This window comes from Diaporthe amygdali (genome assembly GCF_026229845.1).
Source record: "Diaporthe amygdali strain CAA958 chromosome Unknown NODE_2_length_3802984_cov_64_841326, whole genome shotgun sequence".
NCBI classification, from domain to species: Eukaryota; Fungi; Ascomycota; class Sordariomycetes; order Diaporthales; family Diaporthaceae; genus Diaporthe; species Diaporthe amygdali.
In genome coordinates this window covers 1,958,108-1,982,674 of record NW_026517022.1, presented here as the reverse complement: position 1 = coordinate 1,982,674, position 24,567 = coordinate 1,958,108, and the positions used below count along the sequence as shown (strand labels likewise).

Here is a 24,567-nt window from a genome sequence, read left to right as displayed (position 1 = left end):
ATACGGTTTCGGCCACATGTACCTCAGTATTCCATCGCCATCCCTGCTCTTCCGAACAAGCGCGCTGGCACTGTCCTCAACCCGTTCCCCCCCTCCCTCTCTTAGACACACCTCTCACACCCTTCGTTGCCTCATCCGATTGGAAATCCTCGAGTGTTTTGTCAGCAGCTCGATTAGTAGTGCCAGGTAGTACTGCGTCCGCCCTTTTGCAAAGACTGACTGACACAGCTAGTAATACCACAACACAACCATCCATTCCATTGAGTGACAGCTGCTGGGATGACGCATCTTGCGGTGCTGTTCCTGGATCGAGTCCTACCGAGTAGTAGTGGTGCTGAGTGACAGTCTATTGACGATGAATGAGCACGACAAACGTCATGTCTTCGACGTCATCAGGGAAGATCGACTCTAAACCACTTCTCCTTCCCCGGATTCCTCCCGCTTCTATCTATGATTCCAGTCAAAACTAAATTAACAGGATCAATAGCGAGCACGCGATCGCACAACCGCCAAGCCGGGTGTACATTCCTAATACCAGTCTGCTGTTCCTCTGTGTAACTGTGCCAGCCTGTCAGCTCCAGAGTTTGTGTGTGTGTGTGTGTGCGCATATCTTCAGCCTGTGAGTCAAGAGGCTGCTCTATGCATGGATGCACGGCTTGCAGGGGCGGTTGCGAACAAGAGCTTCGTCTTGACGACACTGATATGAGCGGGAGCGGTCAGCTTGTCTATCTCTCGAGCCCCCCCAGCTGCTTGTTCGAGATGGTGATGGTGTGTCGGCTAATCATTGAGGCGGTCGTAGTTTTTGCTCAAATAGGAGCAACGGGATTGTTCGACTCGAAATGCCATGCAACACAGAGTGTCTGCCCAGGCGCCTTCTCAAATTTGTCATGTTTACCTGATAAAGGGTTTCGATATTGCCCATCCTGCCCTAAATGGTGACATCGGCAGCAGCTCACCCACTGTCTTGCTCTTTCATCTTGGTGAAGCCTCACAGGCAGTGTTGCCAGGACCATGGCTGATGGCAACGCGCATGGCGGCTTTACTTACATCCGCCTCTTGGCCGTCTCCTCCGTTCTGAGCTCTTCTCCGTCCCGTCCGGTTTCTGCCGAGGTCGGGCAGACTTGGGGGAGCAGGTCCCCGTGGCCCGAGCTCCCCAATTGGCGTTTTCGCCAGCAGAGCTCCGGCCAGCTTCGAAACGTAGAACCCGATTAAGATCTTTTTGAGGTATTTGTTTTTGGCTAGATTGGAAGACAAGGCTGACAGCTGTTCTCCTCCTGACTTTGTTGAATTTCCCCGATTTTCCTTCCTTTTCTTTAGCGAAAATGCTTTCTTCAGCTGCACGAACATCGTGTGCCTCCGGCTCGGCCATGCGCTGGCTGGCTAGGCCGAGGGGTAATGGCATGAGGGCCATGAGCACATGCTTCTCAAGCTCCGCAACCTCGCACTCCGTGCCTGTGGTTGGCCGCCAGCGGCGAACCGACGAGCCTACCTTCTCCTCCTCTCCTCGCGCCGCACCTACGTCACTTACCTCTACGAGACACTTCCACGCCTCATCCACAAGAATGGCTGCTGCCACCAGAACCGAGAGCGATGCCTTTGGCGAGATCCAGGTCCCCGCCGACAAGTACTGGGGCGCCCAGACCGAGCGATCCCTCGAGAACTTCCGCATCAACCAGCCTCAGGACCGCATGCCCCCGCCCGTCATCAAGGCCTTTGGTATTCTGAAGGGTGCTGCCGCCAAGGTGAACGTGCGATATGGCCTGGGTATGTCCGGCCTCTGAACGGAGGACCAGCTTCGACCTCACGCTTACAATGCGCCTATGTAGACCCCAAGATCAGCGAGGCCATCCAGCAGGCCGCCAAAGAAGTCGCCGACCTGAAGCTGATCGACCACTTCCCCCTGGTCGTCTGGCAGACCGGCTCCGGTACCCAGTCCAACATGAACGCCAACGAGGTCATCTCCAACCGAGCCATCGAGATCCTCGGTGGCAAGATGGGCTCCAAGAAGCCAGTCCACCCTAACGACCATGTCAACCGCTCCGCCAGCTCCAACGACACTTTCCCTACCGTCATGCACATCGCCGCCGTGCTCGAGCTCGAGGGCGAACTTATCCCGAGCCTGAAGAGCCTGAGGGAAGCCCTGCAGAAGAAGGTCGACGAGTTCGAGGCCAAGAATATCATCAAGATTGGACGTACACACTTGCAGGATGCCACCCCCCTGACGCTGGCCCAGGAGTTCTCGGGCTACGTCGCACAGCTCGACTACGGTATCAAGAGGGTTGAGTCCAGCCTGCCGGAGCTGCGCCAGCTGGCCCAGGGCGGCACGGCCGTTGGCACTGGCATCAACACGTTCGAGGGCTTCGCCGAGGCAATTGCCGAGGAGGTGTCCAAGGCGACGGGCACCCACTTCGAGACGGCGCCAAACAAGTTTGAGTCCCTGGCAGCTCACGATGCTATCGTGCAGGCGCACGGCTCCCTCAACACGGTGGCTGCGTCGCTGAACAAGATCGCCCAGGACATCAGGTACTTGGGCAGCGGTCCTCGCTGTGGTCTCGGAGAGCTCATCCTTCCCGAGAATGAGCCCGGCTCCAGCATCATGCCCGGAAAGGTCAACCCCACCCAGTGTGAGGCTCTCACGATGGTCTGCGCGCAGGTCATGGGCAACAACGTTGCCTGCACGATTGGCGGCATGAACGGGCAGTTCGAGCTCAACGTCTACAAGCCTCTGGTCATCCGCAACCTGCTGCACAGCACCCGTCTGCTGGCAGACGGCATGCGGTCGTTTGAGAAGAACCTGGTCGCGGGTCTGCAGGCCAACGAGGAGAAGATTGGCAGCATCATGAAGGAATCGTAAGTCCAGCTGCCCCGGACATACTGCCGAGGATTACACGATGGGTAGCTAACATTACGTGTGCATCAAGCCTCATGCTTGTCACCTGCCTCAACCCCAAGATTGGCTACGACATGGCCAGCAAGGTCGCCAAGAACGCGCACAAGAAGGGCCTCACCCTGAAGCAATCTGCGCTGGAGCTCCAGGCATTGACCGAGGAGGAGTTCGACACCCTCGTGAAGCCTGAGCTCATGGTCGGGCCGAGCCCATACAAGGGCTAAGCGCATTGCCTGTGATGATGACCTGTAAAATGCCTAGTTTGAATTGACTGCGTGTGTGCACAACACACACAACATGCTGTCACAGACCCTATATCCCAAGCAAATCGGTCCTCTATACCTGAGTATTCACGTAGCGATAAAAGTCAGCTCTGGAGCAAGAAAGGGGAAATAAAAATTCAAATAAATAAAGGGGTTAAGTGTACTATGCTGTATGTGGCGTGTAGAGTATCAAATAGAGAAAATGCGAGACAAGAGAGCGCAGTACGACGTAACGAAGACACTAGCGAATGTCAACGGTAATGTTGCATATGTCTGGGTCCGCGATTCAGCCCTACACCAGCTGACAGGCTCATTCTTGCCTGATATCGTTGTGGCCCTCCTGACGATCAATACAAATCCTGGCCTTCAGTGCTCGGAGTAGAAGCTCCCCCCCAATGACGGCCCCCCTCTGAGAGCCAGGCGTGGCTGCGGACCCCCACCCCGGCAAGGGGGTTCCCTGAGGGCCTGCCTCTACTGGCAGGTGGCCGCGCTGCAGCCCGCCCCAGCTAAGGTACGGCATGTCTCCGAACCTTGGAAAATAGGGAAAGCCAATTCCTGAAGTGTATTGCCTCGACCCCTCTCTGCCCTCTTCTTCCAAGGTCATAGCCCATGGTCCACGGTCCACGGTCCACCGCCCACTCCAGCCAGAAACAAGAGCCAAAGCCAAAAGCCAAAAAGCCAGAGCCGGTGCCCGAGAGTCAGTCCGTCAGTGAGCGAGTGAGCGGCCCTGGAGAAAAGGCTCTTCAATACCACCGCCAACCCTGTGCATTCTTGTATTATTATTGTACATATCCATCCGTGTAGTCGATAGCCCACATAGGCCCCCTCACCCACGTTATTGACATCGTTATCCAACTATTACATCTTTAGTAAAGAATCACTCATCAAGCGTGTTGGCAGGGAGACACACCACTGCACGCTGCCCGCCGCACCGCTGCCCACTGCCCGCCCAACATGACGACTAACGACAGCCCCTCCAAACCCGTCTCGGTCCGGCCCCGGCTCGACTCCTCCAAGAGGAGCAGCTCATACCTGCAGGAATTCCAGCAGTACCGTCCTCCCAACAAGCCCGAGAGCAGCTTTGGCATCGACACCGTTGTCGAGGATGCCTCTGCCGCGAGCAGGACTCCCGCTGTCACTGCTGCTGCCGCCGCTGCCGTGAGCACCAGCGCCAATGCCAATGCCAATGCCAATGCCAATACGCCCTCGCCTCCTCCCGCCTACCGAGGCGTCCCATCGCCTGACAACCCGCCCAAGGTCGTCGAGAGCGGCCTGAACCACGACCTGTCGCATCCCAACTGCGCACCACCACCCGGCGCCTCCTCGCAGAAGCTGGTCGCCACGCTGTTCTACAAGACCAAGAACCAGCGCATCTCCAACAATGCCATCCCCTCGCCCCAGGCGCCGGCGTCGCCAACGCAACAGCACAAGGGACAGCCGTCCGCGCCGCACTCCGAAGGCTCCGACATCCCCGCCAACATGGCGCCGACCACCGACCCCGAGTCCTTCCCCCTCGAGCCGCCCGCCGCAGAGCCCGAGCCCCTCGACCACCTGTACGGCTCGTACGTGTCGCCGCTGTGCGTCACCTCCTTCCTGCACCTCATGTCGGGCTTCCCGCTGCCGCCCGGGTCCGAGAACATGACCTCGGCGCACCGCTGCCTCGACAACAGCGAGCACCCGCTCGTGGTGGAGCTGACGCTGTCGCCGGCCCCGGCCCCGAGCTACCTGGAGCTGGCGGACCTGCGCAAGCACGAGCTCATCTACCGCTTCGAGCGCGAGTGGAACGTCGACGTGGCCCTGCAGCGCGACCTGCTGTGGCGGCGGCACCCGCGGCTGGTCGTCTTCGACATGGACAGCACCCTCATCACGCAGGAGGTCATCGACCTGCTGGCCGCCACGATCAAGGACCCGCCCGACCTGGCCGCCCGCGTCGCCGACATCACGCACCGCGCCATGCTGGGCGAGCTGCAGTTCGAGAGCGCCTTCCGCGAGCGCGTCGCCCTGCTCAAGGGCCTCCCCGAGACCATCTTCGAGGAGCTGCGCGCCGTGCTGGACGTGACGCCCGGCGTGCGGCCGCTGGTGCGCGCGCTCAAGAGGCTCGGCGTGCGGACCGCCGTGCTGAGCGGCGGCTTCCAGCCGCTGACGGCGTGGCTGGCGTCGGAGCTGGGCATCGACCACGCGCACGCCAACGAGGTCGTCATCGAGGGCGGCAGGCTGACGGGCGAGGTCGCGGGCGTCATCGTCGGGCGCGAGCGCAAGGCCGAGCTGCTGGCGCAGATCGCGGCCGCCGAGGGCATCGACCTCAGCCAGGTGGTCGCCGTCGGCGACGGCGCCAACGACCTCAAGATGATGGCCACCGCCGGCCTGGGCGTCGCCTGGAACGCCAAGCCCCGCGTGCAGATGGAAGCCGGCGCGCGGCTCAACGGCGACAGCCTGCTGGATTTGCTGTACCTGTTTGGCTTCACGAGGGAGGAGATCGAGATGTTGTCTGCATAGTTTAGCTTTTGATATCCAGGTTGGGAAGTGACAAGGGCGGGTAGAGGTGGTTTTTGGGGGCTTGGGGAGGGGGGGGGGGGTTTGACGGATGCTTCACTTCTGGACCCGGCACGGTAGACTGTCCAGATGGGGACGACTTTCACAGGCTGGGCCCGGATGGTCACTTTGGCAAATAGGAGAAATCCAAAGGCTTTTTACTCAAGGTGTATGCGATGTTCCCTGAATCGTGATTGCGCTCTTGAGAACCTAGGAGAATCGAAAGGGATGATCATCTTTGCATCTCTGTGAAAAGCTGTTCCAAACACTGATCGGCATATCCTGTTTTGCCAAAGTACTTTTCCCCGTGTCGTGTCCTTCCCTGTCCAAAAAGACCCCCCAGCTTCAAGCCGGCTTCCGCCTGGCAAACCAAAAGCAGTTCCATGGTCCCACGCCGACTTATTCTGCTTAAGCTGCACGCAAAGATTACTGTTCCCGCTAAACCTCGGTCTCGGGTTTCTCCTCTGCCACTTCCTTCGTTGATTCCTGCGCCAGAGCCTGCGCCTGAGCCTGAGCCTGCGCCTCCGTGTCAGCCGTCTCCGCGGGTTCGCCGGTCTGGGTTGTCTCGCCAGTCTCCACGGTCTGGCCGCTCAAGCCAGTCTCGTCGGGCTGGGCCGGCTGGACTGGATGGGCCACCTCTTCGAGCTGGGTGGTCTGGGCCGGCTCGGCTGTTGCGGTGTCAGGAAGACCTGTAGGAAGAGATGGTGGTGGTGGTGCATCATCTTCGGCCTGCTGGTTCAGACTCGTCGACAAAGAACCCAGGATGTCGAAGCTCCCGTCTTCGGTCGCCACGTCTTCAGTTCCTACGTCCTCAGTACCCACGTTCTCAATGCCTACATGCTCAGTTGCCACGTCATCGGCTCGCGTGTCATCGGCCCCAACAATGTCCTTGACCTCAGCATCCTTGTCGCCCCTGTCTTCGGCTCCCACGTTTGCAGCTCCCGCGTCCTCAATAATTACGTCTTCAACACTTACAGCACCTACACCCTCTGCGCCTGTGTCCTTGGAATCGATGTCCTCGGCCTTGATATCGTCAGCTCCTACGCCTCCGATTACCTCCTCAACTGGAACTTGTTCGACTGAGGGTGGCGAGGGTGCAGGTGCAGGGACTGGCGCAATTATCGGAGACGGTGGCGCCGGCTCAGTGACTGCAGGAATTTGTTGGTCTGAAGTTTCAGGCGCCTGACCTGGCATCGGTTCCTCACTGGATGGTAGCGGGACGTCTTCCTTCGGAGGTGCGATTGGAAGTTCTTGGGTCTGCAGGGGTGCCTCGACTACTGGTGGCGGTTCGATGACTGCTGGTGGCTCGACTACAGGCGGTGGTTCAATGACGGGTGCCGATTCGACTGCGACGGGTTGGACGACTGGTTGATCAGGAATCGGTTCCGGGGCTATCATTTCGGATTCGGTGGTGGTGGAGGTGATGCCTTCCATTCCGGTAGTCTCTGTAGGAGCTGTTTCTGCGGGCACTGGAGCGGCCGGTTCTGCAGGCTGATTGTCAACGGGATTTTCTCTAAAGAACGCCTGCGAGAGCAGAATCTCTTGCTGCGGCTCTGGCACTGATGGCTGAAGGCCGAGGGTGGACTCACCCGGCACCTCAGAGAGACCAGTGTCTGCGTTCACCGGCGCGGCTGTTGTTGCGATTGGCGACAAATGTGGTGATGGATCCGTTGGCGACCGGAGGGTCACGTTCTTCAGCGGGCTCCCCTCAAGATGCGTAGATTCGGTAACCAATGGAGGCGGTACGAGGTTCGCGCCAGGCTGTGGCGCGTCTGTCGTCACCGTAACAGGCGGAGCATCTACCGCAGAGTCCGAGGGTGTGTATGAAGGCGCGTCTTTCATCTCCTGATCTTCTCCCTCTGCGGCAGGTGTCCCACTCTCATCGCCATCGCCCTCATCATCATCGCCGGATCCCTCATCTCCATCCTCATCATCAAGCGCACTAGACTCGTTCATCTCGATGTCACCGCCATTCCGTGAGCCGTCCTCGGCCTCGATCTTAACGCCCTGCGAGATTGTTAGACACACTTGATCTGACTTCAAGAAGCGCATACTCACATCTGGACCAACGTTATCGGGTTTGAGCTCGGTAGTACCATCCTGTTGGGGAATCGGTCGAGAAGGTGTAGCCAGTGGCAGTCTTCCCCGTCCTCTCCCGGCACGGCCGCCGCGGCCACGGCCTTTCTTCTTCTGAGGGATCGGCGGCTTTCTTCTCATCGGGGTTGCCGCAGATAATGCTGCCTCACCAGTCGCCTCGGGCGCAGGAACAACACTTGTGGAAATGATCTCTCCATCGACGGCCTGTCCATCGGGGATGATCACTTCCTGCGTGTATGGGTTCCCTGCAGCATCAACCCTCTTGACCGTGGCTTTCGTAACCATAGGGCCTGTGACTTGTGTCCCGAGCTGCCTGGACGGCCGCGTAATAGTGCCCTTTTGCCTCGGGGCCAGGTGATTGATACCTGCATCCTCAGCGCTACGGTCTAGCCGTACCCATTTCTTGACCTTATAACTGTAGCCCTCGCTCGCCGCCGACTCTTTCTTCTCCTGTTTGTCACCAGGTATACCGTCGGCGTCGGCGTCATCTTCCTCGGGAAGGGGTCGTTTTCTGTACAGCTTGCCGGAGCGCGCCAGCCTTAGGAGTTCTTGGTTGTGGGGTGTCAGCAGCGGTGTATCTCTAGGCATCCCATGCGGTAGCTCCTGGGCCCAGCGATCGTGCTTCTTGTTCTCTTCTCGTTCGGGAGGGGGAGCGATTGTGACCATTTGCTGGCGCCATTGTCGGACAGGTAGACCTTGTAAATCTTCGTCAGCTGTGATTCGGGTATGCGATTCGCAGTTTCTGCAGCATTTGCGACATCCCTCCGAGTGGCCGCCCCGCCACCTCAACCCTCGGGTACAGGAACACTCAAGGTAGTCCAGGCCGATCAAGTCCTGGTAATCTTCGATTGACCTGGAGCCTTCCATTGTTCGTGCGATAGCAGACGATATGCCGATTCGAGCAACTGATATCCAAATAAACGGTGGGAAGCGCCTTTCATACCTTCAAAATCATCGTGCTCTGCAAAGCCACTTCGATTTCCGCGCCTGGTGTTAGTGGCCGTTGTCCTGTACTGTGGGTTGCGCCATTGCTATCAGCACCTCTGCGGACCAGATCTAGTGTTGAGATGGGTCGGGAACCAATATGTGACTCACTCCAGGTGCCATATTCGCAAGGCTTGGACAATGATGGCGGTCGAGGCTGCGTGTGGGAGTATATACGCCGCGGCGTCGCAGAGAGCAACGTCTCGTTCGCGGAAGGCCCTCGGGTGTTAATTGAATAGCAGATGAGATGGACGAGGCTTTTCACGGCTGCGAATTATCAAGCCACAAAGGCGCTGAGAAGGAAGCGGTGGTGATAATCTCGATGCTGCTAATACGACATGGGAATCGAGTCGAGCAATGGTCCGTCGTCGCGATGGGAGCGCTGGGTGACGCGCCAGTCGAGGCTGGTTCCAAGGCTCGAATCGAAGTACAGGTACCCAGGTAGCCGCGGGCGCCCGGCCACTTTAGTACTGGTCAAGGGGACCGACCAGCCACTAGAGGGTTGGACCCTGGCAATCCAACCACGATTGTGTGCTGGGCCTACAACAGCTTCACGGTATGCCCTTTGATATCATCAACCTTGGTGGTCGGAACTGATGTTCCTCATCCTGCTCCTGCTAATCGATTTCATTCATTTCAGCGCTATTTAATCTGTCAGATTCTCATTACTGCACCCGGCGGGAGACCATCTGCCTACCTTCGACAGCTCATGACCCTCCACCGTCACAGGTCACTCGCTCATCACTGCCGCGCCTGGGGCAGTTTCTGTCCTGCCCTTCAGCTTTCAACTTAGTCTGGTCTACTCGGGCCACCCCATACGGGCATTGTGGGTCCATTTTGGTCATCATGGGTGAAGCTTGGGATGAACTCGCCGCCTTGCGAACCCGTCGGGGAGAATGCGCCGAGGAAGTGGCCAGGATAAAAGCCAAATGCGCCCAGGACCATCCCCAGCACAAGCACGTTCTGGAATGTCGCGAGTGCTATCCCAAGGTTATCGACCGCATGCGCAGCTGGTATCTGGACACCAAGAATCAAGAGTGGTTCTCCGGGCGCGAGGTTTTTCTAGCCGAACTCAGGGCCTTGTTTGCCGCAGCGCTGGATCATGCGGTTGGCTTGGAGGAGATCGATGCGCGCATCGACGCGGAGCGGCGCAAATGGTATCAGGAACAGATCAAGGCTTCGCCTAGTATCCGGAAAAGCCTGGAGGAGTTGACGGATCACAGGGAGGTGCTTGCGAAAGTCGGAAGTGGTGCGCCGTTCGAGGATCTCATGGAAGCGATGCAGGCCGCCCTTGATGGTTCCAGCAGCAGAGAGGATGCCAAGAAGAGCCTGGATCGCCTGATGGTGGCCAAGTCACCAGAGGAAAGGTACCAGCTTTACAAGGAGACATTCTTCCAGGGCTCATCGGACGAGCACGTTTCTGAAAAGACACAGCTATATGCCGACAGACTCCAGACTGGTGCGACAATGGATGAGATCGTGAACAAGATCTCCTTGGACCGCCGCTCCAGCATAGGGGCATCGGATCAGAAGGAGAGAAACCGCAAGCGGATAGACGAGCTCCGCAGAGCCAGGGCCGCACACGAGCTGCAAAAGTCCAAGAAGGCGAGCGGTCGCAAGGACAGCTCACAAAAGCCGCAGCCTCCGAGCGAAATGTACGACCAACCTCCGTGCAGCGTCTGCCGGAGAGATGTGGACACCAGGAGCTTCATTCCCTGCAACGCATGTGTAGTCATGGTGGACGCAGGCATCCGGTCAAGGACTACGGTCTACTGCTCGCCTGCTTGCAGGGATAGTGATCGAGGCGAAGTGAGTCCAGATTTCCCTACCCTCATATCCGTATATTTGTTCGGGTGAAATGGATGTTGCACAAGGCGAGGGACTGGGAAGCGACAAGATTCGCTGCCAGAACTTTGAATTACAGCCGAGCTTAGAGGGCCTCTGTCATTTCTTGCGAAATTTCTTATTCATCCAGAACGATTTGTCTCTAGCCTTGCGAATGTTCACCTTTGCATCATTCTGGGTCTGATAATTGCTAACGGGAAACAGGAACTCCACTTGGAAGAAAGTCACGCATGCGCAAGCGGTAATTATTGCACACAGATTACCGATGAGGACATTGATATGGACATGGATAGCAAGTGGCTTCTTCTGTGCCGGGAATGCACCCATCTCCACAAAGTTGAATCGATATTCTGCTCCATGCGATGTGCAGATGTCAATTTCAGGCGTCATCGAGAAGAAGTGCACATACCAGGCCGGATGCGAAGATCGATTCAGGTCAATAGGGACATCGATGACATCGTTTTTGATGGAGAGGACAGGTCCAGGTATCATGCGAGGGACATCAAGTCGCACGTGGTGCCATTAGATGATATGTTGGAGGATTTCGCGCAGAGGAACGGGGTCGACATACATTAAGGGCAACTTATCGTCATTGCATGCTGGACCCCATTTCATGTATCGCGTGACGTGGAGTATCATTCGTGTTGGATATGTACACCTCGGTCAATAAGTACTGAATGGGGGTGGGGCCAAGACAGCTTCAGGTTGTAGACCTGAAGACACGAGATCAAGGCTAGAGTGCATCTGAACGCCTCTCGCACTTACTTGTAGTCAAAAATACATAAGATACCCATGCACGCAGTTTCCTTCTCAAAGGGCTCGCTCTCCGCAGGGACTTCTGCAAGCTCTATCGAGTCTTCCTATGTGTCTTCTGTTCATAGTCGAGGCCATATAATCTCTTCAGGATGTGTGACAACGATAACCTCGTGCGAGAATTGAGAGGTAGACAGTCATGAATTAGTGCTGAGAGTTTCATGAAGCATGAGAATAATGTTGTGGGCATAAACATTGCCGTCTTCGTTCTAGAATTATTGCTTGGTAAGTAGTAAAGCCCTCCACACAGGACAGCGTATGCTCATGTCCAAACTGGCCTCAAAGATCCCGCGTCTTCAAGACAACGGCACGCATCGTCAGATCGACTGTATGTGTCTTGCTGGTACTCGACTTTTCGCAAAGTGAGCATGTACAGAGACTGGTGTATCCATGATATACGAAACAGTGAGTACGTTCATTACTGGCGCGGTGCTGAGTTCCATGCATTAGAGCCGAGTATGAAGAGGCCGGCGAGCGTAGAAAGATATTTACCCTCGCATATCTCAACGGTCAAGATCTTTGGATGAGTTTATTTGTATCAACAGTCCAATAGTAATTATTTTTTACTATAACGTCACTTCGATTTCAAATAGACTGATAGCTCCGAATAGAAGAAAGTAAAAGAATTCAGAGCGACAATTTACCAGAGACATGTCGCACACAATATGCCCAGATAAAAAGATGTCAACGAAAACAATGTCTGGGTCTTTATTTTTGGAAAAGGCAATCGCACGGAGACTATTCATTACCAAAACTGTGACACGGGATATTTAATGGACAACATGGCAGATCCTAATAACTCACAGAAACTCGGAATTTGCTCGATTGTTACACAAGCAAATGCCGACTGTTTCAAAACAGCCCTGACCATCTTGAGGGCTCATGGAAATGACATCTTATAATGATTGTTTGTGTCCACTTACTTATCTGTTGCTGATCGTGTTCTGTCATCCAGAACTGCGCCGTTCGTTCTTTGACGCCTGTTGCCAGAAAACAAACCCGAGCTTGAGTGAAGGCGCTAGAGAAGGCGAGATTGACATAGTTCGGGACACTGCCCACAAGTAATTGTTCGGTTTCTCCGTCTGCTCGGCCATGTTTCTCGGCCGAAGGAGATACGGTAAGATAGAACTGCACCAACTGTGATTCAGCAGCTACAGTTCAGGTTTGAGCAGATAAGCATGTTACGGATTTAACAGAATCAATACTTCAATGCACAACAGAGTGACAGGGAACAGACTCCGTCCCAAATTTGTAGGATCTTGAGGATTGGAAAACCTGCGGGACGTAAAAGAATCGAAGCCTGTGAAAAGTGGTACTGTGACTGTGGCAGATGAAGTTGAAGGAGGGCACTAATAGAGCTGTCATAGAACGGGCTACTGCAGCAGTTGGGGCCTACTGTACCTACCCGGCAACGCCGAGCCCGACCCTTTTCAATGCGAGCGGCCTCGGGCCAAAAAGTGTTGCATCATAGGCCGCGCCGGCCTCAGATTTCAAATAGCTCAGAAAATCTCCTTCCCTCCGCCCCCCATCTGTCCCCATGCACAATCCCTAGCACTCCCGCCATGTCGCTATCATCGGCGCTCAAGGGCGATTCGCCCCAGCAAGTGCGGTCGTTGGTGAGTCCCTCGTGGTTCCGGTCCCGGGTCGCGCAGGCGGGTGCAAGACACACGCGGCCTCGCTTCAAAAACAGTGATATTGACCACTTTTCTTGCCAGTACCGCCAACTCCTCCGGCAGAGCGAGCAATTCGCATCCTACAATTTCAGAGAATACGCGAAGAGGCGGACACGGGACGCGTTCCGTGAGAATAAGGCGGTCGATGATCAGAGGAAGATACAGGAGCTGGTACAGAAGGGCCTGAAGGAGCTGCAGATGATGAAGGTGCGACCATGTCTCATACTTCCACCAAGAGAAGACAGATGGAAGCGTGGCTGTCGTGCCACTCATTGCTCAAGAGGATGAAGAGGCTAATAATATGGCAGCGACAAACGGTGGTTGGCCATTTCTTCGAACTGGACCGATTAGTGGTGGAGGGCGGGATTTCGGTATGCTGGCTTCTCCTAGGAGCATCGTGTCGGACTCCAAGCTGACCTCATTCAGGGCAAACAGAAAGGGAACAAGGGCGGCATCGTGCGACAGAAGGATCAAGGGTATGTTGACGCCTATATTTCGATGTTGAGGCCACAAACTGCTGTGTGATAGCTACTGACATGCTGCTCCTTCAACAGTTGGAACTGAGCAGCTTCACACATTGGTGGCTGCGTTGTGGCATGTGCCCTACGAGCGAGAGGCACTTGAAGGCTATTTTACGTTGACGGTTTGGACATGGTCGGTCTACGGCGTTTCCAGGCTAGGAGAAAGGCCTTTGTACATCAACATTGCCTTGTACAACAGGAGCTCAGCGGCAAGAGCAGGGACGGAGAATATCAAAAGGACAGGGAAGAAAGCGACAGACCCAGCCCGACGATGCTCGCATCTTGGGCAGGCTGTGGTCCGCGACTGGCATGCTGGCTAGGTCAATCTCTGGTCACCGGCGCCGTGTGTCGCTCATTGTCGATTATCTGCACTCCTCACTTACACAAATGATACCATGAACGCTCTGAACTTGTAGAAGTGTTCTGAATCTGAATGCTCATTCCAAAAATCATCATGGTGACAGTGAAACCTGCTGAATATGCTGTTTAGGCGTAGTATTCAACTACCGAGGTGATGTTTCTTAGCTCTGCCGCCCGCCACTTTTCTTAGGCCCTGCAATCGCTCTTCTGTCGCGTTCCGCTCGTGTGCCCCCCAGCCATTTCGCCTTCCTCCTGAGCACACAAGTCAAAATGGTACGTTCCTATTCATATCTTATGCTGTCGCTACAGCGCGTTCACCGGACTAATCCACTTTCTGTAGGCCGACAAGCTCCGTACCCAACAAGAGCTCGAGCGCCTCCAGGCCAAGTACATCGGCACCGGGCACCCGGACACGACGAGCTGGGAGTGGAAGACCAACATCCACCGCGACACGAAGGCCAGCGTCGTCGGGCACACCCCCTTGCTCTCCTACATGGCACTCGCCCAGAACGAGCCCATGGCGAAGGTCAGGGCGCAGCTCATCCGGCAGATGGTCCAGCCCGTTGGACCCCCGCCACCGAGGGAGGACGAGATGGTCCTGCCCGCCGCGGACAACGGAGGCTCATGAAGAGTCAGATGGGGCTATTACGACCGCAGAACCAAACTCGAGTGACGTCTCAGCCGTGGGACAGATCCACTTGACAACGAGCGCACGCCGACCCCGACGTCACGCAGAGCAAACTCGGAGGGAACAACAGGCTTGCCATTACGGTGCCAGAGGGAAAGGAACCGCTGCTAAAGATCATTGTGGGCATGGATGGACAGACAATTCAGAATAGCAATGGCTGCGCCTCAGGGGGTATCAATTCTTGTCCATTCCAGGCATAGCCGCGCAGCTGGAGATGGACCGTCCAGGGTTTTCGTCCACCAAGGACGTTGACCTACAAATAGCAAATACAGATGAGCGAGAGACGCGTTGCCTGTCTTTCCACGCTTCAATCTTCCTCGTCGTCGTCCGCTTCTTCGACTTGCCTCCGCCGGCCCGATCTTCTCCTGCTCGGGCCTTCGCCGTTGTCCTTAGCAACATCCCCATTGTCGGCATTCGAGGCTCCCCCGTTCACAGCATCGCCATTCTCTGCAGGCGCCTTCTTGTCTGGGATTTGCAGACTATTTTGCAGCTTGGACTCAAGCTCGTCGTCGTCTTGCTCGCCCCAGACTTCCCTCACCACCCCTGCCACAACCTCATCGCTCACCTCCACCTTGCCTCGTGGTCCCACGTACCATGTCGTAGCCTCCTGCTCGTCGCCGTGTTGCCTGGCCTCCTTGTCGATGTTCTTGATCAGATAGCCTTGCCTCTGCAGCCTTGCCAGAGTGTCTTCTGTCTTCGTGCTATGGAAGGAGTTGGTCTCCGCGTTGAGGCGCCGCAGGTAGCGCTTCAGTTTGGAGTCGCTCATCTCGCCGCCGTTGATGCGGATCAGCGAGATGAGCAACGTGTAGAAGGCGACGTACGCGGCCTCATCTTCCGCACTCAGGAATTTTGACGGTGCGATAATCTTCGGGGTTTTGTATGCGTCGGGAAGTACGGAGACAAGGACGTAGCTGTTGGAATTCGAGGACTTGGTCTTGGATTTCGCAGCTGTAGGAGGGTCGTTTAGCAGTGCGTGCAAGTGAAAAGATGTTCTTCGACGTACCTTTACGCTTCTCCTCTTTGGTTAACTTATCTCTAACGGGAAGTTCGACCATCTCCATGCCAAAGACTGCGCGGAGTGTCTTCTGTGCGCCGTCAAACACTCTCCTAAATGATCGACTTTGGTCGCCCAGGACTGTTTTTACTGTCAGATCACAACCCAATTGCTTCTGGCACAGTAAATTCCTTAATTGGCACACCTTTCTCCTTGATGCCATCCCTCCGTATTGGTGCTCGAGAGAAATCGCAGGCCATGGCATATCTGACAAGCTTTTTGATTAACTGGCCGTCCGCCGACTCTGCCTGCTCCTCGTCCTCTCCCTCATCAGCTTCCTCGGCATCTTCATCATCGACATCGCTCTCTGGCTCGGCGAGGCGCTGGCGCTGTCTAGGCCTCTGTTCCTCTTCCGTATCGTCGGCGACCTTGAAGGAAGCTGCGTTAGCCTAGCGATATCAAGGACGCGCCGAAGAGGTACGACTCACTTGGCGCAACCTTCTTGATGTAGAGGGCATGACTGTAGTGGACGTGGTAGTTGCTATCAACCTACCACAAATCGAAAGGGGAAAGACAAAAATAGAGGGAAGTTACAAAATGCAATGGAGTACAAGATCATGTGTGCATACAGCGAAACCCAGCTTCCTTGTAAAGCGACGCGACTGGGCAATGAATTAAGACGCGTCTGCGGGCCGAGGCAGTGCTGTAGTCTGTAGTCAATTACCCGTCTAGGTACTGTGCAGCACTGAAGTACCTAAGCACAGTGGTGAGATGCCTGCCGGAGATCGTGTAAGTCGAGAGCTCTCAATAAATTTTTGGACTCGAACCCACCAGCTTTTCCGGCACTGCGCGCCACCCACCACCCTCTGTCTCGTCTTGAGACCTTTCGTCGGGTTCCATTTTGACTTCATGTTCTCTTCCTCGGCATTGGGTGGCTCGATCTGTCTCAGATGCCAAATCCGCGCCGTTTCCCGTCGAGCACCTCCGCTGCTCGCCGCGGCGCAGATCCGCGGTAGACGACGACAATATGCGTCCGACTCAACGAACTCTCGGCCGGGAGACGCCAGGCCTGCAGCGGAAATAAGAGAGCAGGGTCGCGAAAGGGAACAGAGGCTTGACGGATCTCGTCAGCCTCACCCGGATGAGACCTCCAATTCTAGCGTCACTGAGAAAAGCTTGTCCGACACATACGCTTCGATTGTTAAGGATGCTCTTGACCTACCTGACGGGACTGAAACTGGAAGCCACATCCTTAGCGATATCGAGAGAACCTCCGAGCAGCATCAGGACTCACGAGCCAATACCGACCTCCTAGAAAGGACACTCAAAAGCGAGTCCGAATACAGAACAAGAGACAGGAAGGATCAAGGGGAATTGTTCTTCGGCGAATCCCGGCAGCAAAACCTCTCCATGAAGACTAGGACCCTGGCAAAGCGGAAATGTCCTCATTGTCGAAAAGTTTTCCAGACGGCGGCAAGCTGTGAGGCTCACCTCAGGCAGGGCTGTGCGTCAATCAAACAAAGGGACCTCAAATGTTCAAAATGCGGGGATACCTTTGCCACGAAGCAGCTGTTGCATCGCCATACGGCGAAACGCCTGTGCCCTGCAGAGGTGGGACCCGAGGAGCTGGCTGCGAACCAGGAAGCCCAGAAGATGGAGGACGTCCTCGAGCAGGCTGCGGCGAAATTCTCTAGAAATTCAAACCACACAACCTCTAGCAGAGGAAAGCCCGCTTTAGCCGAAGATTGGAGCCTTCCTCGACGTCAGGAGCCTGTGGAGGAATATCATCAGACTGCTGCAGCTGATCATGGGCCCAGCACGTCTGCTGGACAAGATCACAACGCGGACATGGAAGCTGCCCTTCAACCCGACCCTGCAACAACCAACAAGGAGCGTGGCCCAGCGGTGACAAAGGCTGCCATTCAAGAGGAGCCTGCTATAGATCAGTACAAGGGAGACGAGCAGTCGACAGAGGAGGGCTCGGATGATTTCCAGAACCGCAAAATCGTGCGTATCACTAGGGGTCGGAAGAGAGAACATAGAAGGGGTCGCATGATGTTGATAGAGGATGCCTCGAGACTTGGCATTGAGACACTTGGTAAGGAAGCTGAGGTAATTGTCCTGAGGGATGGTCGGCAATGGGAAAGAAGGGCGTCTCCTCTCGAAGCCAGCTCGGGGGAAATAGTGGATGCCGGCATGAAGTTCGAGGATTTTCTGGATGAACAGGGCATCGTCAGTCTGGATGACGTTGTGCAAAACATCCATGGACTGAAACCGAAACGCCAGATCGTTTCTGGGCGGGAGTTCAAGTCCTTGTTCAATACGCTGTTGAGTGGTTTTACGGCTCTCCAGCTCGAGAAGTATGTGTTCTGGTATCGTGAACAGCCAATTTTGAAAGCGATCAAAGATGAGGTCTTTAGCGAGACCTCCGGCGGAGCACAAGTAATGCCAGAGGACATACTCGACAAACATCGGCAATATACCTGGATGACAGAGCAGACACCTTGGATTCCTGCCGTGGACGGTGCTGTAGAAGAGGCACAATATCCCTTGACAGGATACATAATGAAGTCGATGCCGCCAAAGCAGAGACTGGTCATCCAGCTCATGCGGGAATGTTGGGACCTATCAATGCAGGAGCTCCTGGATGGTAATGGCCGCGTTGATATCCAAGTGCGCGATCTGGAATTCAAACTCCTTACTCGTAAGTATAGAACCGTCAGAACAATTCTCGGGTGCGCAGCTGACAATGCATGTTTCAGTCGGCAATCAGCGCTGGCTGAAGCGCATATCGCACATTTTCTTGAAGGAGGGACAGCACATCGAAGTTAGGCGTTCCAGCAACCTCGTTCGCATACAAGCTCCCAAAGCCGTTGCTGAGACCTGTGTGCATGCGCTTGATGAGACACTAAAGAAGGCCAAGACAAAGTCCTTCAATCTGGATCAGGTTCCCTTGCAACAACGCCTTGATGCTGGAATATTTGAAGAACTCGGGAGAATCACGAACTCGGTCGTCGAATATGACCGCCTGAAAGAAGTGGTAAGCAGAATTATCAGCCATCATCCCCCCCCCCCCGAAATGGATAACTGACAGTTGAGTCCAGATTCACGTTACCTGGATCGACATCAGGGATGAAAAATCCCAGACCACACTCGAGAATTCAGGAGAAGTCGTTTTCCGCCTACTTCTGACCGCTCATACACCCGTCAGAACATCGAACAGCCTCACAGTCTACCCTGATGATGTTGAAGGTGGAGGCAGGGTTGTCGAGGACCACAGCAACAAGGAGAAGTTGCCATGGATGGACCGGCGTAGGGAGTGGGCTCGGCTTTGTCTACCGCTCACACCAAAGCAGCCTCGCGCAGCGACATCGTGGTCGCTAACGACTGATGTGCTGAAATTCAAAATTCAGCCTGCGGGGGAAGATCTCGTTCTGCCGACTTCAGAATTCCAGGAAAAGATCGACGCATTCTACCAGACTGTGAAACCGATAGGACTACCCAGATCAGAAAAGGAACAGTCGGAAGAGCAGTCGGAAGAACAGGCACAGGAGCAGGCACAGGAGCAGGCACAGGAACAAGAACAAGCACAAGAACAGGAACAAGAACAAGCACAAGAACAGCGTTCGAAGCAAGATTCAGAGTTGGAAGCTGTTAAAGCCACTCCATCTGGATGGAAACCATTCAAAATCACGACTCACGCAGCGTTCGGGCATGTTCTGCACCTCAATGAACCCAAGCTGGCTCAGAAGATCGCTCGACCAAGTATCTCAACCAGTCTGGCCAGCTGGCCGAGAACATTCGTCCCTCTGATACCCCCGGTGGCTCAAATGGACCTACCTGGATGGGTCCCATACGACGGAATCAAGGACAGGCCATCCACCATTCTCATGCGCTTCACTCCGTACTCTGAGGAAGCTGAATACTCGGACCATCCCACCATCTACACCAACAAAGCACCCCCATTGGAGCTGCGCCTCCTCGCCAACGACCACGACGTCGTAGCAATCCAGTCCCTCCGCGCCATGAACGAGACCAGCATCTCCGACATTCTCCTCCCCGGCGAGCACGTCGACATCCGCACGACGCAGCGCCAGTACGCCGAGCTCCCTGCAGAGAACATCGACGCCACCGCGGGCATGGAGCCCCTGCAGGAGTTCCTCCACAACTCGCGCCTGGAGCCCGCCAAGGGCCAGCTTGTGACGCCCCCGCGGCTGCACAACTTGGGGCTGCCGCGGTGGCTGATAGCGCCGCGGCCGCAACGGCCGCTCCCTTACTCGGCCGAGGGCAACGAGCTGCGCCGGGCGTCGTACGTGTTCGCGGGGCTCGAGGTGCACCGCGCGCTGGAGACGACGTACGACGGGTGGAAGCTCGTGTACACGAGCATCGAGGCGGGCCAGGGCGGCGGGCGCCGCGCCGAGCTAAGCCTCGAGGCCGTGCCGGGCTACGACAGGGACCTGCGCAGGACCAGGGGGGCCATCAACGCCACGTTCTTCCTGCGGTCCATGTACCAGCTCGCGAGGGGCCAGGCAGGACACCTCGTGCGGAGGCCCAGCGACGAGGAGCAGGTCAGGACGACCATCTCGTGGGTTCGGTGACGGGATTTCGATGGAGACAGATAGCCTGGCTGCTGGCCATGGATCGCGGACCGCGATGTTATATGTAGATACTTTGTAGACGATGAGGTGGCAATGGAATGAAAATCCCCATTCAGCTGAGCGCTCAGGGTCCAAGCCTTGCAGCACGTATGAGGCAGGCTATCGGGGCTGCTCCTCACCCGGGAAAACCACTGGGACTGTGCACGGAGACGACATCTTCAAAGCAGTACGCAAAGACATTCGGGGGCGGGAGAGCAAAAAGGGCAGAACGGCAAGTCAGTGGCAGACAGTCCCTATCAAATCGCGTTCTGGGTCGAGGCCGACCTCAGCGGTCATGTTGCTTCAGGAAGCGAAACAGGACCCAATCAGCCAGCCAGCGAGGACGACGGCAGCACGGGGGACGATTGCGGCAGAGCGTAGACTACATGCAATAAACTTTTCAGACAATGCACCAGTAGTACTCATATAGTCACAAACATATCACGATAGTTGAATCGGTCAAAATCTGAAGTACTCAAGGGAATTCCTGATTACTGCGACCCTAAATCACGTCTAAGACTCTATCTCGACCCAAGGCATGAGATGGTTTTACTCGCAGAAATCGCCTGACCATCTCTCATGTCCATACGATCAGTTGCAGAGAACTCGCGAAGATCTCATAGCAACGACCAAATCCGGAGCGACGCTTTTTTGAGGTGTGGATAGGTGGTGTATTGACGAGCTTGTGTGACCTCAAGCTCTTCAAGAGAATGCCAGAACCGGGGGCAGTTTATTTCTTACCAGCCTTGGCAGCGGACTTGGTGACCTTGCCAGAGCCAGCGGCAGCCTTCTCGACGGCCTTGATGACACCGACAGCGACGGTTTGACGCATGTCACGGACGGCGAAACGACCCAGGGGAGGGTAGTCGGTGAAAGCCTCAACACACATGGGCTTGGAGGGAACCATCTTGACGATGGCGGCGTCACCAGACTTGATGAACTTGGGGTTGGCCTCAACAGACTTGCCGGTACGACGGTCAATCTTCTCGAGGATCTCAGAGAACTTGCAGGCGATGTGGGCAGTGTGGCAATCGAGGACGGGTGCGTAACCAGCACCGACCTGGCCAGGGTGGTTGAGGACGATGACCTGGGCGGTGAAAGAAGCGGCGCCCAGAGGGGGGTCGTTCTTGGAGTCACCAGCGACGTTTCCACGGCGAATCTCCTTGACGGAAACGTTCTTCACGTTGAAACCAACGTTGTCACCGGGAACACCCTCAGTGAGCTGCTCGTGGTGCATCTCCACGGACTTGACCTCAGTGGTGACGTTGGCGGGGGCGAAGGTAACGACCATACCGGGCTTGATGATACCAGTCTCGATACGGCCGACGGGCACTGTTCCAATACCACCAATCTTGTAGACATCCTGGAGGGGCAGACGCAGGGGCTTGTCTGTGGGACGCTTGGGGGGCTCAATGGCGTCGATGGCCTCGAGGAGGGTCTTGCCAGTGGCCTCACCACCCTTGCCCTCCTTCTTCCAGCCCTTGTACCAGGGGCAGTTGGTGGAGGCAGTCAACATGTTGTCGCCGTTGAAGCCGGAGATGGGGACGAAGGCAACGGTCTTGGGGTTGTAGCCGACCTTCTTGATGAAGGAGGAGGTCTCCTTGATGATCTCCTGGTAACGGTCCTCGGACCACTTGGTGGTGTCCATCTTGTTGATGGCGACGATGAGCTGCTTGACACCCAGAGTGTAGGCGAGCAAAGCGTGCTCACGAGTCTGGCCATCCTTGGAGATACCAGCCTCGAACTCACCAGTACCGGCAGCAATGATGAGAATAGCGCAGTCGGCCTGGGAGGTACCAGTGATCATGTTCTTGATGAAATCACGGTGACCGGGAGCGTCTGAAGAGCAAGAGCGTTAGCGGATGTCCAACATAGTACCGATTTTCCGCCAGGCTCAGTTCCCTCGAGGAAAGCTTGCCATTTGCGGATGGGTGAGCGCGTATCATAGAACATACCAATGACGGTGACATAGTACTTGGGAGTCTCGAACTTCCAGAGGGCAATGTCGATGGTGATACCACGCTCACGCTCGGCCTTGAGCTTGTCAAGAACCCAGGCGTACTTGAAGGAACCCTTTCCGAGCTCAGCGGCTGTGAAGATGGTAAGTCAGCATGATGCAAGATCTCTTGTAGTAGGAGGATGAGGTGGTAGTGGTGGTGGTATGTAGTGATGTAGTGTGTGCAGGGTTTTCGGGTGGGAGATAAGCTCGCTGATAAGCGCACCCCGCACCCGCACTGAAAATGGAAAATCCAGAGCGAGGGGTGAAAATGCGCCCCCAGGTGTGATGACGCTGTGGGAACGGGCGCACGCCCAGGATTTATGAAGTCGAGCATGTGAAGGGGCATGCAGAATGTGTTGCGATTGTAGAGGTTGATGTTTACTAACCTTCCTTCTCGAACTTCTCGATGGTACGCTTGTCGATACCGCCGCACTGGTAGATCAAGTGACCAGTGGTGGTCGACTTGCCAGAGTCGACGTGGCCGATGACCACGACGTTGATGTGAGTCTTGTCCTGTAGAGATTGTCAGCACCATGTATCGCAATGCCTGGGCATGTTTGATGATGCGAGCGACTGCGACTGCTGCCGCCATCGCTGTTTGTTGCTGCTAGGCGGGAGGGGCTTCTTGTGGGCGGTGACACTTACTTCCTTACCCATCTTGACGGATGTGGATTTGTTTTTTTGAGATGATTGTACTCGCGGAAACTGCTGAGGAGTCAGATGCAGGCCTTGATGAAGGAAGAAAGGAGGTATTCATACGTTTGCAGGATGGATCGCGGACAGGATCTCGGTGTGCAGACGAGGAAGAAAAGAAGTTCAGAAGAGAATTTGAAAGCGGCTGGGAGACTAGAGTTTTGTACTGGGGCCAGATTTTCGAGGGCCAACACGCACGGACCAGGCTGCACGCTGGTGCCCCACTAGCTCCGTCTTTCACTAACAGCTCGACAGTCACCCACTCACCTGCCTGCGAGCCCAGTGAAATCTGAATTCTTCTGTTGCTGTTGCTGTTGCTGTTGCTGTCTTCACACAGGAATCAGCTACGGCATTCTTTCAGATGCCCATTACACGCCGTGCTGAGCCAGGGACATCTGGATGCCGTCATTGAGTCACCCGGTCAGGCCGTCTACAGTATTTGTCCGCATTACAGCTGGGTCTACGTATGCTTATGTGCCTTATCCACCAATACACTCGGCGCAAGAGGATGCCTATGTGTTCAGGCATCCGCATCATGGGAGTGTGCATGGCAAACCGGATGAAATAGAGGAAAGCATGACCTGGAGCCCTGCCGCCACATGCAAATTGATGCTGTTGCTTGACAGGCTTGGATGCTCTTTCCCTATCGCAATGTGGAGGGAGGTACGCTTGTCGTTCTTGACTGAATATTGCAAGAAGCTACCAACGAATGAGCTGGTGCGCAAATTTTTTGATTTGCGAACTCTGCGTTGCGTTGCCATGCCAGCAATCGCCTCCCCTAGCTGCCTGCGAAGCATCTGTGGGGACTGTAAGTTGCGCATCACTTGAAACGCTACCTGGCTGCTGTTATGGATCGACCTCAGATGCCGCCGTCTCCTTGGCCCATTTTTGGGACACCAAGCTGCCTTACCGCCGCCCAATTCTACCCCTCCATGCATCAGCTTCCAAGGCACAGCCAGTCGTCAGTGGCCACACAGTCTAATGTCGGCATGAGTCAAACGGACGAAGGATTTTTTTTCTGGCCCTCGAAATGCGACTGCCTCTGACGGCGTGAGATGCGGTCTTTTATCTGCCGTTAGGAATTCGTCCATCCTGTTGTGAGGCAGTGAGGTCGAGTAAGAGCCCTCTTGCGAGCCTCGAACAACGCATTGCCCAGGCGAGGCCCGCTAAACGCGGGGTAAGGAGCTACGACGTCGCCACTGAAAAAGTTTTTGGCGGGTCTAGAGTTGCCCCTCGAAAGGTTTTGCAGACAAGAGAATAGCTTGCTCGCATGAAGTAAGGGGCGCCAGGGGGGCAATAGCTCCGGAGGTATGGACGGTAACGCCCATTGAAATCCGCTATGCAGCTTGCCGTCTCCAGCTGCGGGACGACGATGACTTCAGGACGCCGCGTAAGGGGCAACGTTTACGTAGCGCACAGCATTGTTATAGACAGACAATCTTCTGTCTTTCGAACTGAGAGCATTATGTCATTGAGTCCACAGTCCGAATCCTTGATCGTCAGGTTCCAGGACTGACCAGCCCGACAGTCCAGCCCAGTCTAATCCTTTGATGGACAGACCTAGATGCTATCGTATAGCAG

The 24,567-nt window shown here is 55.6% G+C and overlaps 9 protein-coding genes across 9 annotated transcripts; 6 read left to right on the top strand and 3 right to left on the bottom strand.

Moving 5' to 3' along the window:
* Positions 1-1,322: 1,322 nt before the first annotated feature.
* J7T55_011944 (fumarate hydratase) lies at positions 1,323-3,111 on the top strand (the record flags this gene model as incomplete). The annotated part of the gene is made up of 3 exons (XM_053136782.1): positions 1,323-1,764; positions 1,827-2,850; positions 2,922-3,111. 3 exons carry the CDS (start codon positions 1,323-1,325, stop codon positions 3,109-3,111), a joined length of 1,656 nt encoding a protein of 551 aa, XP_052999749.1.
* Positions 3,112-4,104: 993 nt separating this feature from the next.
* On the top strand, positions 4,105-5,646 carry J7T55_011943 (phosphoserine phosphatase; the record flags this gene model as incomplete). The annotated part of the gene is made up of 1 exon (XM_053136780.1): positions 4,105-5,646. One exon carries the CDS (start codon positions 4,105-4,107, stop codon positions 5,644-5,646), a length of 1,542 nt encoding a protein of 513 aa, XP_052999748.1.
* Positions 5,647-6,120: 474 nt separating this feature from the next.
* On the bottom strand, positions 6,121-8,886 carry J7T55_011942 (uncharacterized protein; the record flags this gene model as incomplete). The annotated part of the gene is made up of 4 exons (XM_053136779.1): positions 6,121-7,689; positions 7,741-8,474; positions 8,723-8,792; positions 8,875-8,886. 4 exons carry the CDS (start codon positions 8,884-8,886, stop codon positions 6,121-6,123), a joined length of 2,385 nt encoding a protein of 794 aa, XP_052999747.1.
* Positions 8,887-9,609: 723 nt separating this feature from the next.
* J7T55_011941 (uncharacterized protein) lies at positions 9,610-11,184 on the top strand (the record flags this gene model as incomplete). Its single annotated transcript, XM_053136778.1, has 2 exons — positions 9,610-10,572; positions 10,813-11,184. 2 exons carry the CDS (start codon positions 9,610-9,612, stop codon positions 11,182-11,184), a joined length of 1,335 nt encoding a protein of 444 aa, XP_052999746.1.
* Positions 11,185-12,983: 1,799 nt separating this feature from the next.
* Positions 12,984-13,658, top strand: J7T55_011940 (iron-sulfur cluster biosynthesis protein isd11; the record flags this gene model as incomplete). Its single annotated transcript, XM_053136777.1, has 5 exons — positions 12,984-13,037; positions 13,137-13,301; positions 13,403-13,465; positions 13,521-13,570; positions 13,649-13,658. The coding sequence occupies 5 exons, from the start codon at positions 12,984-12,986 to the stop codon at positions 13,656-13,658; spliced, it is 342 nt and encodes a 113-aa protein (XP_052999745.1).
* A 587-nt stretch (positions 13,659-14,245) lies between these two features.
* J7T55_011939 (uncharacterized protein) lies at positions 14,246-14,603 on the top strand (the record flags this gene model as incomplete). Its single annotated transcript, XM_053136776.1, has 2 exons — positions 14,246-14,248; positions 14,316-14,603. 2 exons carry the CDS (start codon positions 14,246-14,248, stop codon positions 14,601-14,603), a joined length of 291 nt encoding a protein of 96 aa, XP_052999744.1.
* Positions 14,604-14,970: 367 nt separating this feature from the next.
* Positions 14,971-16,175, bottom strand: J7T55_011938 (mage-domain-containing protein; the record flags this gene model as incomplete). Its single annotated transcript, XM_053136775.1, has 4 exons — positions 14,971-15,611; positions 15,667-15,798; positions 15,863-16,085; positions 16,146-16,175. 4 exons carry the CDS (start codon positions 16,173-16,175, stop codon positions 14,971-14,973), a joined length of 1,026 nt encoding a protein of 341 aa, XP_052999743.1.
* Positions 16,176-16,566: 391 nt separating this feature from the next.
* J7T55_011937 (uncharacterized protein) lies at positions 16,567-20,255 on the top strand (the record flags this gene model as incomplete). Its single annotated transcript, XM_053136774.1, has 3 exons — positions 16,567-18,361; positions 18,420-18,697; positions 18,762-20,255. 3 exons carry the CDS (start codon positions 16,567-16,569, stop codon positions 20,253-20,255), a joined length of 3,567 nt encoding a protein of 1,188 aa, XP_052999742.1.
* Positions 20,256-21,024: 769 nt separating this feature from the next.
* J7T55_011936 (translation elongation factor EF-1 alpha) lies at positions 21,025-22,950 on the bottom strand (the record flags this gene model as incomplete). The annotated part of the gene is made up of 4 exons (XM_053136773.1): positions 21,025-22,133; positions 22,250-22,384; positions 22,680-22,806; positions 22,939-22,950. The coding sequence occupies 4 exons, from the start codon at positions 22,948-22,950 to the stop codon at positions 21,025-21,027; spliced, it is 1,383 nt and encodes a 460-aa protein (XP_052999741.1).
* Positions 22,951-24,567: the final 1,617 nt, after the last annotated feature.